General features: G+C 45.4%; 2 protein-coding genes and 1 pseudogene across 2 annotated transcripts in view; all 3 read left to right on the top strand.

Annotated features, from left to right (window-relative positions):
* The window catches only part of LOC137912204 (uncharacterized), an 11,599-nt gene extending 8,684 nt beyond the window's left edge, over nt 1–2,915 (top strand). The window contains exon 7 of the mRNA XM_068756554.1: nt 2,894–2,915. Coding sequence (XP_068612655.1) covers nt 2,894–2,915 — 22 coding nt within the window. The remainder of the gene's footprint in view (nt 1–2,893) is intronic.
* On the top strand, nt 2,915–6,269 carry LOC137911909 (extracellular calcium-sensing receptor-like). The gene is made up of 6 exons (XM_068756249.1): nt 2,915–3,114; nt 3,205–3,481; nt 3,802–4,608; nt 4,683–4,910; nt 5,114–5,237; nt 5,371–6,269. The coding sequence occupies exons 1-6, from the start codon at nt 2,915–2,917 to the stop codon at nt 6,267–6,269; spliced, it is 2,535 nt and encodes an 844-aa protein (XP_068612350.1).
* A 358-nt stretch (nt 6,270–6,627) lies between these two features.
* LOC137912203 (XK-related protein 6-like) lies at nt 6,628–9,158 on the top strand (annotated as a pseudogene).
* Nucleotides 9,159–17,912: the final 8,754 nt, after the last annotated feature.

Genomic DNA, 17,912 nt, shown 5'->3' with positions numbered 1-17,912 from the left:
TCACAAGAGGATACTTTAACACTTGAACTAACTCAGCTCCCAATAGACACACCCTCTGAGGAGGTGTCAGAAAGTTCCTTAATGGAACGGGTCTCTCTGCAAACAACAGTTTGTTTTTAATTAAAGAAGCCATGAGGCTTACATCAGCTTACTATTAACCAACCACTGACAGTAACACCAAATTAAATGACACACGGTTCAGTGCTTTGCTAAATCACATATGCTGAAGGGCCTGTTTTGATCAATTTAATTCCCTTCTCCAACACAGACTTTCCAGAGATGACATGACATGTTGGGCAATATGATAGATGATAGAATGCAACTGTGTCAAAATCAATTAATATTTATTATTATTGTGTAAAAATAAAGTGGCCATGCCACCATTCCCACTGTGTAAAAAAGGTTGCTCTTACAAAGCAGCAATAGTTTGTTTTTCCAAAGTAAATTTAAAATGGATGGTTTGCAGTGAAAGTATTACATCTTTTATTTAAGACAATCTTGTTTCTTTTCGGACGTGCTGCTGTAATAGTGATTACGAGATACTAAATATTACATTTGAAAAACAAATTCCTCGCATTGGTATCTTATAATTAATTGTGTTGATATTTAAACAAATAGTTGTACAGTTTTAATATAGCCATTGAACTATCCATCCATCTGCTTGTAGATGAGAATAATCACAATTGTCCAGTCCACAGCCACTCGTCCACATTGTGGACACACGCTGGAATACAACATACAACAAAATAACCCTATTATTTTTCATCAGTTAAATCAGCACAATTAAGGCCTCTACAGTAGACGTAATTCCTCACCGTGAATACTGTGATCACATAAGAACAACAGCGAGTAAAGCCAACAGACTGACAAATATTTATTTACAGAAGTTCCACTGTGCATATTTATTGGTCATGCCTTTAGGCAGCACGGTGGCACAGTGGCTAGCACTGCAAGAAGGTTGCAGGTTCAAATCCAACTTGCAGCCTTTCTGTGAGGAGTTTGCATGTTCTCCCCGTGTCTGCATGGGTTCTCTCCGGGTTCTCCGGCTTCCTCCCACCACCAAAAACATGCATCTTAGGTCCAGGTCCTTATTGAAAAAGAGAATTAATTCTCAATTGACTTACCTGGTTAAATAAATAACTAAAAAACTCAAGTTACAAACAGGATCAATGCAACCACTATCTGCTGAGCCTCACCGCAACTCCACACAGGCAGGAGGAGAATTAAAGATCTTGCTAAGAGGTCAAGCAGTTGTTTGTTAAAAGGTGCATAATAAGAGTAAGATAATATTTCATATTTTCTATTGTATTTTAATTCCAACATAGTAAGGCTCTGTGTTCAGTGCATACCAAAACAATCAATAAATTAAGAATATCTAATAATAAGGAAAGGATGCTAGTATTAAAAACAGATAGGTAACTTGTCACAATTAAAATAGTATCGGATCATCTTTTCATTCTCCACTCATAGCGACCTTTCTGGGCCATAAATAGTGTATATTTTGGTTAAAAGGTATATTTTGTTGTCGTAGAAATACTTTTGACTCATGCATAGTTTGCCCGCGATCCTCACACTTTTCTTGCACATAAATGGTATGTTAGGGTACTCAGACTAAGTAACATTGCATTTTAGTATTGCTCTTCAGTGGAAGGCGCATCGTGTGAAGATAACTGCGAGATGAAAACACAAATGTCTAAAACATTGCATCTTAAATCTAAGAGAGAAATGAAAGACAGAAATGATTTGGGATGATGTGATTTGTATTTTACGGTTGGGGTTAGGACAGTGAATCCTCCTTTGGCCTTCAAAAACACAAAACCAAACTAGATTTTACTCAAGTGAGCCCTTACAATTGCCTGCAGGGTTCTGGGCTGTCTTGCATGACACCTATTGATCCCATGCTTTCGTCTTTGCCTCTAAAGTTGATCATGTTGATGAAACTAAATTAACCACATTGAGTTTGCTGATATTCTGCACATGGATCACATTAATCCTGACATACATCAGGCCTCCTGGCATTTTCACAGTGAATATACTCTTGTGTATTTGTATAAATAAGCTACAGCCCAACACAAACAAACATCTGCTATACTTCACAATCAAATTACATTTAGAAATCAGTTTAAAAGCAATTATAATCTATATTTAATTTCACAACTATGTCCTATCAATACAATTATATTTTACATTTTAAGATGAATAACATTTTGGCTTCTCTTTTTCCATATTGACATCTAGACTAATGCCACATATAGACACTATATTTCAGCTCAAAATTGTCACTTAGTAGACAATCACATTTTACTTTACTTTTAATGTCATAATATATCAAAATCATCGAAACAATCTGATACTATGGAGCGTTAAATACTTGAAAATATTCTAAAATGAAGAACAGTGATAATTGTCTTTTGCTATATGGTTGATTGGACAGTACAATGGAAATTCAGTGTTGAACACTGAATTGCACAATTGCAGCCAGTTTGCAACAAAAAGCCTTGCTGAAGGGCACAATGCCAGTCTGTAAACATACAGGTATACCATAATATTATATGATTTACCTAATATGAAAAACTGGTGAATCAGAATCTTCTTAGATTGTAATACATCTGGGGGGAAAAACAAAGTTAAAGAAAATGGTTGAACGGTTTTAGGACATCCTGCTGACAAAACAAAAACAAAAATAAATACACGGGCAAAAATGGAACCGCCTCGACTGCTGTAAAGAAGAATAGTAATATGCTCTGACATCATCACACAGTGATTCGATGAGGACCTCAATCATAATAATTTTCATAATATAAAGCACCGCCTATTTAAAAGAGAAACGTGTCTTGCTCAACGAGAGAATTACACTAGAATTACTCTTACAAATTTGTGTTTTATGCGCCAGGTTTGTGAATGTGCCTTTGTGATGCTGCTGTTTATGCTTTTTATAAGAATTTTTGAAGCAATGGGAGAGACAACATTCTGTGAGATGCTGGGGAGCCCAGAATTTCCTCTGTTTTCTAAGGAAGGACATATAACTATAGGAGGAGCTTTTTCCATTCATAATCAAATGTCAAAGCCTCAGCTTTCCTTTATAGATACTCCAGAACGTCTCACATGTTCCAGGTACTTTTTGTTGTCTAATAATCTCTAATATTTTGTCAGATGTTTGTCAAAACAGATGTAAAGTCACAATTTTACTGTCTCTCTTTCAAGAATAAATTTCAGGGAATTACGTTTTGTCCAAACAATGATTTTTGCTATTGAGGAGATCAACAATAGCAGCTCTCTGCTTCCTAATATCACAATTGGTTATAAGATATTTGATAGCTGTGGTTTAACATTGCCTTCAACTCGTGCTACAATGGGTCTAATGAATGGACAGGAAAGGTACTGCTCTAACCAGTCATCCGTTCATGCCATCATCGGCGCTTCAGAGTCCTCCTCAACCATTGTGATGCTACAAATTTCAGGAATTTTCCAAATACCAGTGGTAAATATTTCTACACTGTGCTCCTTTTTTTCTTTATTTTTGATTTATTGCACAATAATCCTTTATCGACAGTCTAGATCCCACCATAAATGGACACACCAGAATTTCAATTAAGTTTATATGTTGTAAAGATTGAATACTGGTAGTATTATAATTGCTATATGGTGTGCTATGGTTTAGTTTGGGTTTGTCATAGTTTGCTGATATGCATCAGATTGAGTTTTGAATCGGAAATATAATCAGTAAACCTTTTTCATCATCATTCGCTCATTACCTAAATTTTATTAATGGGTTTTTGCCTCCTTTTTCGTTTACATTAGATCAGCCACTTTGCCACCTGTGCTTGTCTGAGTAACAGGAAGAAGTACCCGTCCTTCTTCCGAACTATTCCTAGTGACTACAATCAGAGCAGAGCTTTAGCAAAATTGGTCAAGCACTTTAACTGGACGTGGGTTGGCACAGTTCGAAGTGACAATGATTATGGCAACAATGGCCTGGAAACATTTATCACGGCTGCAAGTCAAGAGGGGGTTTGTATTGAGTACACAGAGGCCATTTCAAGAATTGACTCGAGGGATCAGATTGCTAGGGTCGTCAAAGTGATTCAAAGTGGCAGTGCAAAGGTTTTGGTCGCCTTCCTCGCTCAAAGCGAAATGGACATTCTTCTTGAGGAAGCGCTGAATCAGAACTTGAGTGGACTGCAGTGGGTGGGCAGTGAGTCCTGGATTACAGCAGGTCATCTTGCCATTGAAAGGTATTCTGGAATCCTTATGGGGTCTCTGGGCTTCTCCATCAGAAAGGCAAAGATCGCAGGCTTGCAGGAGTTTCTTTTGCAGGTTAACCCGAGTCAGGACCCTCAGAATAATCTGCTGAAAGAATTCTGGGAAGTCACATTCGGTTGCAGTTTACAACCTGGTCTAAGAGGCCAGATCCATTGCTCTGGCTCTGAGAGGCTACAGGATGTTAACACCCCTTTCACAGATGTGTCTGAGCTCAGGATATCGAATAATGTGTACAAAGCTGTGTATGCTGTAGCTAATGCAATGCATAACATGTTAAAATGTGGACAAAGTGGGCAAGCTGTGAAGAATTCATGCATGTGGAAAGCTGATTTGGACCCGAAACAGGTAACAGGTGACCTTCTTGCAGTACATCATCATTTCAACAATTCACATTATTGACCACTATTCTCTCTTGGAAGGTCGTGAAACACCTTCAAGATGTGAATTTCACTTGCCAGTCAGGAGAACGAGTCTCTTTTGACAGAAACGGTGACCCTGCCGCAACTTATGAGCTTATCAACTGGCAGAGAAACGAAAGAGGGGACAGTGTATTTGTGACCGTAGGTAGCTACGATGCTTCACTGCCAAATGGAGAGCAGTTTACTATGAATGGGATAAACATAACATGGGCTGCTGAATCCGTAAAGGTATCACATGTGCCCGAATACTACAAATATGTACATGTCTTTGTACTGTATAATTTAGTGTGCAGGCTATAGCATGACAAGGGTTTCACCTTAATTGAGATGAAAATAGTAATGACATAGCAAAGAGTTGTATAAACTGCCCTGTTGCAATTTCAATCCTGTATGACAGAAACAAGAGTAACTGATATGTTGTGTTGTTTCAGAGGCCCCAGTCTGTCTGTAGTGAGAACTGTCTGCCAGGTTTCCGGCAGGCTGTAATTAAAGGAAAACCCTCCTGCTGTTTCTCCTGCATCGCCTGTGCTGCTGGAGAGATCAACAACTCCAGCAGTGAGTGGAAGCCTTTCTAACAGTCAATAACTATGTGATAGTTCTGCAAAATCAATGCTACATCTGTATCTCACCAAGAATCTACCATTGATCATTCCCCTGTAATCTCAATTTGAGCTTGTTTTCCATTCAGATTCTGCCGAGTGCTCACGGTGTTCATTGGAGTTCTGGTCAAATGAAGATCACAGCCAGTGTGTTCCTAAGGCTATTGAGTTCCTGTCTTACAAAGAAACCCTGGGTGTCCTCCTTGCTGCTTTCTCATTGTTTGGAGCATGCTTGACACTGCTGGTGTCATGTGTCTTCTTTTGCTTTCGTCACACACCTCTTGTTAAAGCCAGTAACTCTGAACTAAGCTTTTTGCTGCTCTTCTCGTTGACTTTGTGTTTCCTGTGCTCTCTGACCTTCATAGGCCAGCCTTCTGACTGGTCCTGCATGCTGCGACACACAGCTTTTGGCATCACTTTTGCTTTGTGCATGTCTTGTATCTTAGCAAAAACCATTGCGGTGGTGATCGCTTTTAAGGCCAAAGGGCCAGTAAAGGCCGTTCCACAGTGTTCTGTCTCACTGCAAAGAACAACAGTTTTCAGTTGTACTTTATTGCAGGTTTTAGTTTGTGCAATCTGGTTACATCTTGCTCCACCGTTTCCCCATAAAAATACTGCTCATGCCACAGAGCGGATTATTCTTGAGTGTGATTTAGGTTCCCCCCTGGGGTTTGGGGCTGTGTTCGGTTATATTGGACTCCTGGCTGTGCTTTGTTTTTTCCTTGCTTTTCTGGCTCGAAAGCTGCCTGATAATTTCAATGAAGCCAAGCTTATCACATTCAGCATGTTGATATTCTGTGCTGTCTGGATCACTTTCATCCCAGCATATATCAGCTCTCCAGGGAAATTCACTGTGGCTGTAGAAATATTTGCTATTCTGGCTTGTAGTTTTGGGTTACTTTTCTGTATCTTTGCTCCAAAATGTTATATTTTACTCTATAAACAAGAGAAAAATACTAAAAAACATATGATGGGGAGAAACCATTAAAAATCTGAAATAAATGTGCAGAACCACCTCCAATGTTGTGATTAAAACTTTTCTGATATTTACTAAAAGATTTGGAATTAGCAAGAGTTTTAAGACCACATTAAGCATCCTTACATTTCTTGAAATGATTGTCACTATACTTTTTAATTATTTTCAGATTTTATTATTAATGCCTATTTATTTGGAAAAGGGAAATAATGTTTCTTACATGAAACAACTTCATATATGTATTTGTTGTTGTTGTTTTTTTTTGGAGCGGTGTTGTTATTAAAAGGGTAAAATAATTTCAGCATCTTGGCATTCCTGAAATTGAATTCAGTCAGTCAGTCCGTCTGTCTAGCAATCAAATTAGAATTGCATGTGCCTATTTGGAGTTGCTTTGAGAAGTATCTGGGATTCATAGTGGCTATTTTCCACTAACTAACTTCGGGAATTACGCGTAAAAAATAAAGTGCAGATTCTAGTTGGATGTGATACAAGATGTTTAGATTCCTTGGAGCTTCTCCAAATCTGATGGCAACACTCTGAATTTAACATAAACAAAAAAATAATAATTCCTGATTCAATTCAAATCGATTTTTTTTAAACTGAACTAAAAATGAGGTATTACACATTAGATTTAACTCACAAAAATTTAAGATGACATACACATATTGGGGCCATTGGCAGATTGGTTACTCTATATGTCAGTCACAGCATGAGCGCTGTCATTGGCGGAAAGAAACATATATGGTGTAACCAAATATCTAGAACTTTGAGGTTGTTGAGGCCTTTAAAAACCCCGCTGTGTTAAATGTTCACAGTTGAGGTTTCATGTTTGAGCCTTGGGTGTTAAATATCACTGTGAAAAATTATGCTGCTGATAGCAGATGTGGCACTTCTTTTCCTACTGGCTATAAGAGGAGGGGATCCTGTGTGTCAGACATACGGGACAAAAGAACACACTCAATTTTCTAAGGAGGGAGACATCAACATTGGAGGCATTTTTTCCTTCCACCAGAATCCAGTCATTATTGATCCAGCTCTCCAGTCGGACCCTGGAAGAATCCAGTGTGAAGGGTAAGACACTGATGACATTATATATGACTGTAAATGGAAGGGCAGAAGAAGGGGAGGAAATGGTGCAGCCTGTTTGAGACAGGGGGAGGGGAGTGACGGTGGTGGGGGTCGGGGGGGGGGTCCACTATATTCTGCAGGCATGATTGAGATCACATCTCCTTATAAAGGCGTTGGGTGGGACTTCCTGTTTACACACTTTGTTGGTTATTTGGGTTGAACCGCGTTTTGGTCGTTCCGGCTCGTTCCGGCTCGTTCCGGAGCAGGAAGGAATCCGGATGAGGACTTCCTGATAGGTCGTCAAATACGACAGACATTTGGAAAACCTTTGTTTCCACGACACGGAAAAACGACGACGCCGAGGACGGAGTCTAAACGTGTTTCAATTGGCTGAAGACATTTGCTGAGCGTCCCGACGCCCCCTGGAGTCCATTTAGCGCGGTCGGATCATTTCATCATTAAACGAGCGTCGGTGCAGAGTCACGTCGGTTTCACTCAAACACGCTAGCATGTGATCTTCCTGTCTGATCCGGCCCCCCTGCAGGTACATCCGGACCCTGTACCTGGGCGTGATGTCCCACCGGCAGCGGGAGCAGCGGCGGCGCTGGTACTGGGCCATGATGTTCGAGTACGCCGACGTGAACATGCTGCGGCTGCTGGAGACCTTCCTGGAGTCGGCGCCCCAGCTGGTCCTGCAGCTCTGCATCATGATCCAGGAGAACCTAGCCGAGACGCTGCAGTGTAGGTGCAGCCTCCTCTTCCTCGCTCATCCCCATCGCTCCGGAGATGTGGGACAGAGCCGGGACGTTTGCTGCTCCTAACGCGTCTCCTCCTCTGCAGGCATCTCCTCCCTGTGCTCCCTCTTGTCCCTCGCCTGGGTTTTGGCGTCCTACCACAAGCTGCTGCGGGACTCCCGCGACGACCAGCGCGGCATGAGCTACCGCGGCGCGCTGCTGCACCTCTTCTGGCGACTCTTCACCATCTCGTCCCGCGTCCTCTCGCTGGCCCTGTTCGCCTCCCTGTTCCACATCTACTTCGGCATCTTCGTGGTGGTCCACTGGTGCGCCATGGCCTTCTGGGTGGTGCACGGGGGCACCGACTTCTGCATGTCCAAGTGGGAGGAGGTGCTCTTCAACATGGTGGTGGGCATTGTTTATATCTTTTGCTGGTTCAACGTGAAGGAAGGCCGGACGCGCTCCAGGATGGTGGCGTACTACGCCGTGGTGTTGGCCGAGAACACCGTCCTCACCGGGCTGTGGTGAGTCTGAGCCGGTGTCAGTTTAGAGGCCCCCACCTGCTGCTGAAAGACGCCCCCCTCTGTCCTGCAGGTACACTTACAGGGACCCGGTGCTGACGGACTCCTACGCCGTCCCGGCGCTGTGCGGCGTCTACCTGACGTTCGCCGGCGGCGTCCTCGTCATGCTGCTCTACTACGGATTCCTACACCCGGCCGCCACCCACCTCCAGCCGAGCCCCGCCTCGTCCTGCTGCGCCCAGCTGCTCTGGGGTCTGCCCCTTCCACCGTCGGCCCCGCCCACCGCCCCGCCCACCCCGGCCCACATGTCCAAGAGTCAGACGGAGGACGACGTGGCGGAGACGTGTCTCCCCGTCTTCCAGGTTCGGTCGGCGCCTCCCACCGCCAAACCTGAGGGGCCCCTGATAAAGATAGACATGCCCAGGAAGCGTTACCCGGCGTGGGACGCCCACTACGTCGACAGGCGCCTGCGGAGGACCATAAACATCCTGCAGTACATCCGACCGGCCGCCGCGGGCATCCGATACCGAGACGGACCGGTGCTCTACGAGCTGCTGCAGTACGAGTCCTCGCTCTGACACACACACACACACACACACACACACACACACACGACCCGTCGGTGCACGCCGTCAGCTCCAGACACACACACACACACACACACACACACACGACCCGCCGGTGCACGCCGTCAGCTCCAGACACACACACACACACACACACACACACACACACACGACCCGTCGGTGCACGCCGTCAGCTTCAGACACACACACACACACACACACACACACACACACACACACACGACCCGTCGGTGCACGCCGTCAGCTCCAGACACACACACACACACACACACACACACACACACACACACGACCCGTCGGTGCACGCCGTCAGCTCCAGACACACACACACACACACACACACACACACACACACACACGACCCGTCGGTGCACGCCGTCAGCTTCAGACACACACACACACACACACACACACACACACACACGACCCGTTGGTGCACACCGTCAGCTTCAGACACACACACACACACACACACGACCCGTTGGTGCACACCGTCAGCTTCAGACACACACACACACACACACACACACACACGACCCGTTGGTGCACGCCGTCAGCTTCAGACACACACACACACACACACACACACACACACACACACACACGACCCGTCGGTGCACGCCGTCAGCTCCAGACACACACACACACACACACACACACACACGACCCGTCGGTGCACGCCGTCAGCTTCAGACACACACACACACACACACACACACACACGACCCGTTGGTGCACGCCGTCAGCTCCAGACACACACACACACACACACACGACCCGTCGGTGCACGCCGTCAGCTTCAGACACACACACACACACACACACACACACACGACCCGTTGGTGCACGCCGTCAGCTTCAGACACACACACACACACACACACACACACACGACCCGTTGGTGCACGCCGTCAGCTTCAGACACACACACACACACACACACACACACACGACCCGTCGGTGCACGCCGTCAGCTCCAGACACACACACACACACACACACACACACACACGACCCGTCGGTGCACGCCGTCAGCTCCAGACACACACACACACACACACACACACACACGACCCGTCGGTGCACGCCGTCAGCTTCAGACACACACACACACACACACACACACACACGACCCGTCGGTGCACGCCGTCAGCTTCAGACACACACACACACACACACACACACACACACACACGACCCGTTGGTGCACACCGTCAGCTTCAGACACACACACACACACACACACGACCCGTTGGTGCACACCGTCAGCTTCAGACACACACACACACACACACACACACACACGACCCGTTGGTGCACGCCGTCAGCTTCAGACACACACACACACACACACACACACACACACACACACACACGACCCGTCGGTGCACGCCGTCAGCTCCAGACACACACACACACACACACACACACACACGACCCGTCGGTGCACGCCGTCAGCTTCAGACACACACACACACACACACACACACGACCCGTTGGTGCACGCCGTCAGCTCCAGACACACACACACACACACACACGACCCGTCGGTGCACACCGTCAGCTTCAGACACACACACACACACACACACACACACACACGACCCGTTGGTGCACGCCGTCAGCTTCAGACACACACACACACACACACACACACACACACACGACCCGTCGGTGCACACCGTCAGCTTCAGACACACACACACACACACACACACACACACACGACCCGTTGGTGCACGCCGTCAGCTTCAGACACACACTCTCACCTGCACAATGTGGCACTCAACGTAAGCACACACACACACACACACACACACACACATCCCGATACACGGTCCTTGCAGGGCCTGCGACCTGCGAGTCCTTCGGCCGTGACCCAACGAGCTTCTTCTTCTTCTTTTTCTTTTTCTTTTCTGACCACTCGTCTGTTCTCGTCGATTTTATTTCACGCGCCGCGCTCCACCGAGCGAGATCAAATGAAAGCAGAGGATCCAAAGTTTCAAACGTCGCATGTCGTTTACGTCGCATCGCCCGCACATTCACGGGTGTCTGTAGAACAAGACGCAAAAGCGTTTGTGAACGTGTCGTCGTTAGTCTAGATCTAAAGTCGTATCTATATTTTGTACGTACAGTCAGGATGTTTTTCTATGTATTGCTAACATTGCTAGCTAGCTGGGCCGGTCGGGTTGAGGTGAACAGCAGAGCATGATGGGAAGAATGAAGTTGCCACTGGATATTTGGTGTTGATTAGCATAGCTTAGCATAAATAATAGGGGAAGTTCCTATCAGCACAAATGTTTGATGCTAACCTAGGCCATGTTTCATGCTAGAACTGGTGCTAGTTACTGTATTCCTCAACAGCACGGCCTCTTTTCAGAAAGCGTTAGCTTAATCACGCAGCTAGCCTCTTGTCCACATTGTCCAGTTGTTTTAAGCTAACCAGGGTTACCGAACCCGCCGTGAAAGCCAAACTTCCATATTTAGCATCACCGCTATGTTTGAGCGTGTTCACGCTCGTTTGAAGATGCTCGTCATCGTTTCCTGTTTGGCTCTGCTCTACAGTCGCCAATGCTTCATCACGTCGGATAAAAATGCTAGAAAATCAACGTTATTGTTCAGAATGATCCGTCTACCAGCTCATGCCAGCGCGGGATGTCTTAATCACGTTGGTCCCACGCTAACAGGGTGCTGCCTACATGAAACATTGCGTTCGTCACAACTCTCTGGATGAGTCGCCTCCTCCTGAGAAACAGCCAGAGCCGTGGTGTATGGCTCATCTTTTATTTCCTGTTTGTTGACCCCCCCCCCCCCCGTAATCCAAGCTGTCACATTGGCAGGCGACAACAAATTAGCCGACCTGTCAGTCGTCAGTCCGCCGGCACGGACGTTGGACTCGCACACTGGAGGGCTGCCGAACCGGGTAAAAACAAAGCAGTCAAAAGGTGATGGAAGTGTTTCTGCCATCCTACGCTAAAGTCCCGATTCGGTGGCAGAGCAGGCCAAAGCTAGCCATGAACCACGTCACGTGGCGCCATTAGCAGAGCTTCAGGTCCGCCGTGGTCAAACAAACTAAGGTAAAAGCAACCGTGACAAATATTAGCATGTTCCCACAGCTTCAGATCCGTAATTAACAGTCTGATAATCTGAAATTGAAAAAGAAGACCGATACCAACAACGTTGGCGTACACCTTTAAGTTAACGTGAACAAAGACTGAGCTTACGTTACTTTTCCGCGGTGCTAGCCATTTTAAGCAAAAGGCAACGAGATATTTATTCTCTTTGGAGGAGATTCAATCGGTGCGACACAGAAGCAGCCTTCCCACGGAGCTGCTCGCCCCGCTTCCTATGGTGCAAATATGAAACACACGTGGTGCAACAAGGGCAGATTGCCTCTTGGAATTCTCTGGTGCAACTTGAGTACTGTACTGCCTCCAGTTCCAGGCCGAGGCTGCGCCACAGGTTCTGTCCGGACGGACATCTGCTCTTCCTGTCCTGAAGAAGCTATGCAAGTCTCCAACGCGAGGAGATGTGCTTAGTGTCCACACACACACACACACACACACGCATCCAATAATCCCTTACCCCTCAGTCATTTGGGAACAATGCTCATATGGTGCTATCGAGTAAAGAGGATGGCTTTGGTATAGTTGTGTGGCATGAAGAAGACGGACGCACGTGTTTCACCCGCAGATTGTTTTTAGCCCCAACGCTTCGTTCTTGTTTGTTTTTAGCCCCAACGCTTCATGTGCTTGTTTGTTTTTAGCCCCAACGCTTCATGTTCTTGTTTGTTTTTAGCCCCAACGCTTCATGTTCTTGTTTGTTTTTAGCCCCAACGCTTCCTGCTTGTTTGTTTTTAGCCCCAACGCTTCATGTTCTTGTTTGTTTTTAGCCCCAACGCTTCGTGTTCTTGTTTGTTTTTAGCCCCAACGCTTCATGTGCTTGTTTGTTTTTAGCCCCAACGCTTCGTGTTCTTGTTTGTTTTTAGCCCCAACGCTTCATGTTCTTGTTTGTTTTTAGCCCCAACACTTCGTGTTCTTGTTTGTTTTTAGCCCCAACGCTTCGTGTTCTTGTTTGTTTTATGCCCCAACGCTTCATGTTCTTGTTTGTTTTTAGCCCCAATGCTTCGTGTTCTTGTTTGTTTTTAGCCCCAACGCTTCATGTTCTTGTTTGTTTTTAGCCCCAACGCTTCGTGTTCTTGTTTGTTTTTAGCCCCAACGCTTCATGTTCTTGTTTGTTTTTAGCCCCAATGCTTCGTGTTCTTGTTTGTTTTTAGCCCCAACGCTTCATGTTCTTGTTTGTTTTTAGCCCCAACGCTTCGTGCTTGTTTGTTTTTAGCCCCAACGCTTCGTGCTTGTTTGTTTTTAGCCCCAACGCTTCGTTCTTGTTTGTTTTTAGCCCCAACGCTTCGTGTTCTTGTTTGTTTTTAGCCCCAACGCTTCATGTTCTTGTTTGTTTTTAGCCCCAACGCTTCATGTTCTTGTTTGTTTTTAGCCCCAACGCTTCGTTCTTGTTTGTTTTTAGCCCCAACGCTTCGTTCTTGTTTGTTTTTAGCCCCAACGCTTCCTGCTTGTTTGTTTTTAGCCCCAACGCTTCGTGTTCTTGTTTGTTTTATGCCCCAACGCTTCATGTTCTTGTTTGTTTTTAGCCCCAACGCTTCGTTCTTGTTTGTTTTTAGCCCCAACGCTTCGTTCTTGTTTGTTTTTAGCCCCAACGCTTCGTGCTTGTTTGTTTTTAGCCCCAACGCTTCATGTTCTTGTTTGTTTTTAGCCCCAACGCTTCGTGTTCTTGTTTGTTTTTAGCCCCAACGCTTCGTGTTCTTGTTTGTTTTTAGCCCCAACGCTTCATGTTCTTGTTTGTTTTTAGCCCCAACGCTTTGTTCTTGTTTGTTTTTAGCCCCAACGCTTCGTTCTTGTTTGTTTTTAGCCCCAACGCTTCATGTTCTTGTTTGTTTTTAGCCCCAACGCTTCGTGCTTGTTTGTTTTTAGCCCCAACGCTTCGTGTTCTTGTTTGTTTTTAGCCCCAACGCTTCGTTCTTGTTTGTTTTTAGCCCCAACGCTTCGTTCTTGTTTGTTTTTAGCCCCAACGCTTCGTGCTTGTTTGTTTTTAGCCCCAACGCTTCGTTCTTGTTTGTTTTTAGCCCCAACGCTTCGTGCTTGTTTGTTTTTAGCCCCAACGCTTCGTGCTTGTTTGTTTTTAGCCCCAACGCTTCGTTCTTGTTTGTTTTTAGCCCCAACGCTTCGTGTTCTTGTTTGTTTTTAGCCCCAACGCTTCGTGCTTGTTTGTTTTTAGCCCCAACGCTTCGTGCTTGTTTGTTTTTAGCCCCAACGCTTCATGTTCTTGTTTGTTTTTAGCCCCAACGCTTCGTGTTCTTGTTTGTTTTTAGCCCCAACGCTTCCTGCTTGTTTGTTTTATGCCCCAACGCTTCATGTTCTTGTTTGTTTTTAGCCCCAACGCTTTGTTCTTGTTTGTTTTTAGCCCCAACGCTTCGTTCTTGTTTGTTTTTAGCCCCAACGCTTCGTTCTTGTTTGTTTTTAGCCCCAACGCTTCGTGCTTGTTTGTTTTTAGCCCCAACGCTTCGTGCTTGTTTGTTTTTAGCCCCAACGCTTCATGTTCTTGTTTGTTTTTAGCCCCAACGCTTCGTGTTCTTGTTTGTTTTTAGCCACAACGCTTCATGTGCTTGTTTGTTTTTAGCCCCAACGCTTCATGTTCTTGTTTGTTTTTAGCCCCAACGCTTCGTGTTCTTGTTTGTTTTATGCCCCAACGCTTCATGTTCTTGTTTGTTTTTAGCCCCAACGCTTTGTTCTTGTTTGTTTTTAGCCCCAACGCTTCGTGCTTGTTTGTTTTTAGCCCCAACGCTTCGTTCTTGTTTGTTTTTAGCCCCAACGCTTCGTGCTTGTTTGTTTTTAGCCCCAACGCTTCATGTTCTTGTTTGTTTTTAGCCCCAACGCTTCGTGCTTGTTTGTTTTTAGCCCCAACGCTTCGTTCTTGTTTGTTTTTAGCCCCAACGCTTCGTGTTCTTGTTTGTTTTTAGCCCCAACGCTTCGTTCTTGTTTGTTTTTAGCCCCAACGCTTCATGTTCTTGTTTGTTTTTAGCCCCAACGCTTCGTTCTTGTTTGTTTTTAGCCCCAACGCTTCGTTCTTGTTTGTTTTTAGCCCCAACGCTTCGTGCTTGTTTGTTTTTAGCCCCAACGCTTCGTTCTTGTTTGTTTTTAGCCCCAATGCTTCATGTTCTTGTTTGTTTTTAGCCCCAACGCTTCGTGCTTGTTTGTTTTTAGCCCCAACGCTTCGTGTTCTTGTTTGTTTTTAGCCCCAACGCTTCATGTTCTTGTTTGTTTTTAGCCCCAACGCTTCGTTCTTGTTTGTTTTTAGCCCCAACGCTTCGTTCTTGTTTGTTTTTAGCCCCAACGCTTCGTGCTTGTTTGTTTTTAGCCAAAGTTTGACTTGCTTGATTCAGAGCTGTGAAATGAGCTTCACTCATTGGTTTCTGAGGTCAGACGCGAGCACAGCCTGATCCCAGACCGGATCACGATCCAACGACTCACAAAATCCTTCCCTTTCTGAACCTGGAGAGGTTTGCTTCTGGTTGGCACAAGTACTCAAATTCAATAAAATAGGTTGGTGGGATTTCACTCAGGTGTGGAAACTAAAAGCACAGCGCAGGGTCAGCCTCAACCTCGACGTACCGATAAGACGTACCGTTAGCATTGGTTCTTTCTTTTTGTGTACGTGTTCTTCAGCTGGGGGGGGGGGGGCAGCTCTAGAAATGCTGATGTGCAAAAGTAGCTTTTATTTCCTTGTGGTTGGCATTTTGAATGTAAACACCTTTGTCCGTTGGATCTATGTTCGAAGGGTTTGCTTAGATGGCGATTTCAAATGTACTGATAGTAAATGTTCTGAATAAATATCCAGAATGTATGAGGAGACGAGATAAATATATGGCTTCACTGGACACTTGTCTCGACAATAAGCGCACCGACCTGCAGGCGATTCAGCAGAAAGAGAGATATCGGTATTTAGGAGGAAGAAGAAAATATATAAAGGGATTTTGCCATCTGTCTGTCGCTTCTCCTTTCCATGCACATAAATGTTAGATATTCCGTGCTTTGTTTAAAATGTATATTTATGAGGCATGACTTTTTAACTGGTGTTACTGAAGGACGACCAAATCAAATATTTATTTGTCCATATCCTCCGGCTCATGAGCCAGAGTTCTAATCCAGCCTGGAACTATCCCAATAACATTCTGACCCCTCGGAGCAGGAAAGGCAGAAGAACGTCTTTAGTCGTCGTCAGCGTGAAGAACAACACAAAACGGCAGAAGAACGTCTTTAGTCGTCGTCAGCGTGAAGAACAACACAAAACGGCAGAAGAACGTCTTTAGTCGTCGTTAGCGTGAAGAACAACACAAAACGGCAGAAGAACGTCTTTAGTCGTCGTCAGCGTGAAGAACAACACAAAACGGCAGAAGAACGTCTTTAGTCGTCGTCAGCGTGAAGAACAACACAAAACGGCAGAAGAACGTCTTTAGTCGTCGTCAGCGTGAAGAACAACACAAAACGGCAGAAGAACGTCTTTAGTCGTCGTCAGCGTGAAGAACAACACAAAACGACAGAAGAACGTCTTTAGTCGTCGTCGGCGTGAAGAACAACACAAAACGGCAGAAGAACGTCTTTAGTCGTCGTCAGCGTGAAGAACAACACAAAACGGCAGAAGAACGTCTTTAGTCGTCGTTAGCGTGAAGAACAACACAAAACGGCAGAAGAACGTCTTTAGTCGTCGTCAGCGTGAAGAACAACACAAAACGGCAGAAGAACGTCTTTAGTCGTCGTTAGCGTGAAGAACAACACAAAACGACAGAAGAACGTCTTTAGTCGTCGTCAGCGTGAAGAACAACACAAAACGGCAGAAGAACGTCTTTAGTCGTCGTCAGCGTGAAGAACAACACAAAACGGCAGAAGAACGTCTTTAGTCGTCGTCAGCGTGAAGAACAACACAAAACGGCAGAAGAACGTCTTTAGTCGTCGTCAGCGTGAAGAACAACACAAAACGGCAGAAGAACGTCTTTAGTCGTCGTCAGCGTGAAGAACAACACAAAACGGCAGAAGAACGTCTTTAGTCGTCGTCAGCGTGAAGAACAACACAAAACGGCAGAAGAACGTCTTTAGTCGTCGTCAGCGTGAAGAACAACACAAAACGGCAGAAGAACGTCTTTAGTCGTCGTCAGCGTGAAGAACAACACAAAACGACAGAAGAACGTCTTTAGTCGTCGTCGGCGTGAAGAACAACACAAAACGGCAGAAGAACGTCTTTAGTCGTCGTTAGCGTGAAGAACAACACAAAACGACAGAACGTCTTTAGTCGTCGTTAGCGTGAAGAACAACACAAAACGGCAGAAGAACGTCTTTAGTCGTCGTTAGCGTGAAGAACAACACAAAACGGCAGAACGTCTTTAGTCGTCGTCAGCGTGAAGAACAACACAAAACGGCAGAAGAACGTCTTTAGTCGTCGTCAGCGTGAAGAACAACACAAAACGGCAGAAGAACGTCTTTAGTCGTCGTCAGCATGAAGAACAACACAAAACGGCAGAAGAACGTCTTTAGTCGTCGTCAGCGTGAAGAACAACACAAAACGGCAGAAGAACGTCTTTAGTCGTCGTCAGCGTGAAGAACAACACAAAACGGCAGAAGAACGTCTTTAGTCGTCGTCGGCGTGAAGAACAACACAAAACGACTCCGACTCGAT

Source organism: Brachionichthys hirsutus, chromosome 24 (assembly GCF_040956055.1).
Source record: "Brachionichthys hirsutus isolate HB-005 chromosome 24, CSIRO-AGI_Bhir_v1, whole genome shotgun sequence".
In the NCBI taxonomy this organism is placed as follows: Eukaryota; Metazoa; Chordata; class Actinopteri; order Lophiiformes; family Brachionichthyidae; genus Brachionichthys; species Brachionichthys hirsutus.
The sequence above is the reverse complement of the archived record's forward strand: the minus strand, read 5'-3'. Positions and strand labels throughout refer to the sequence as shown.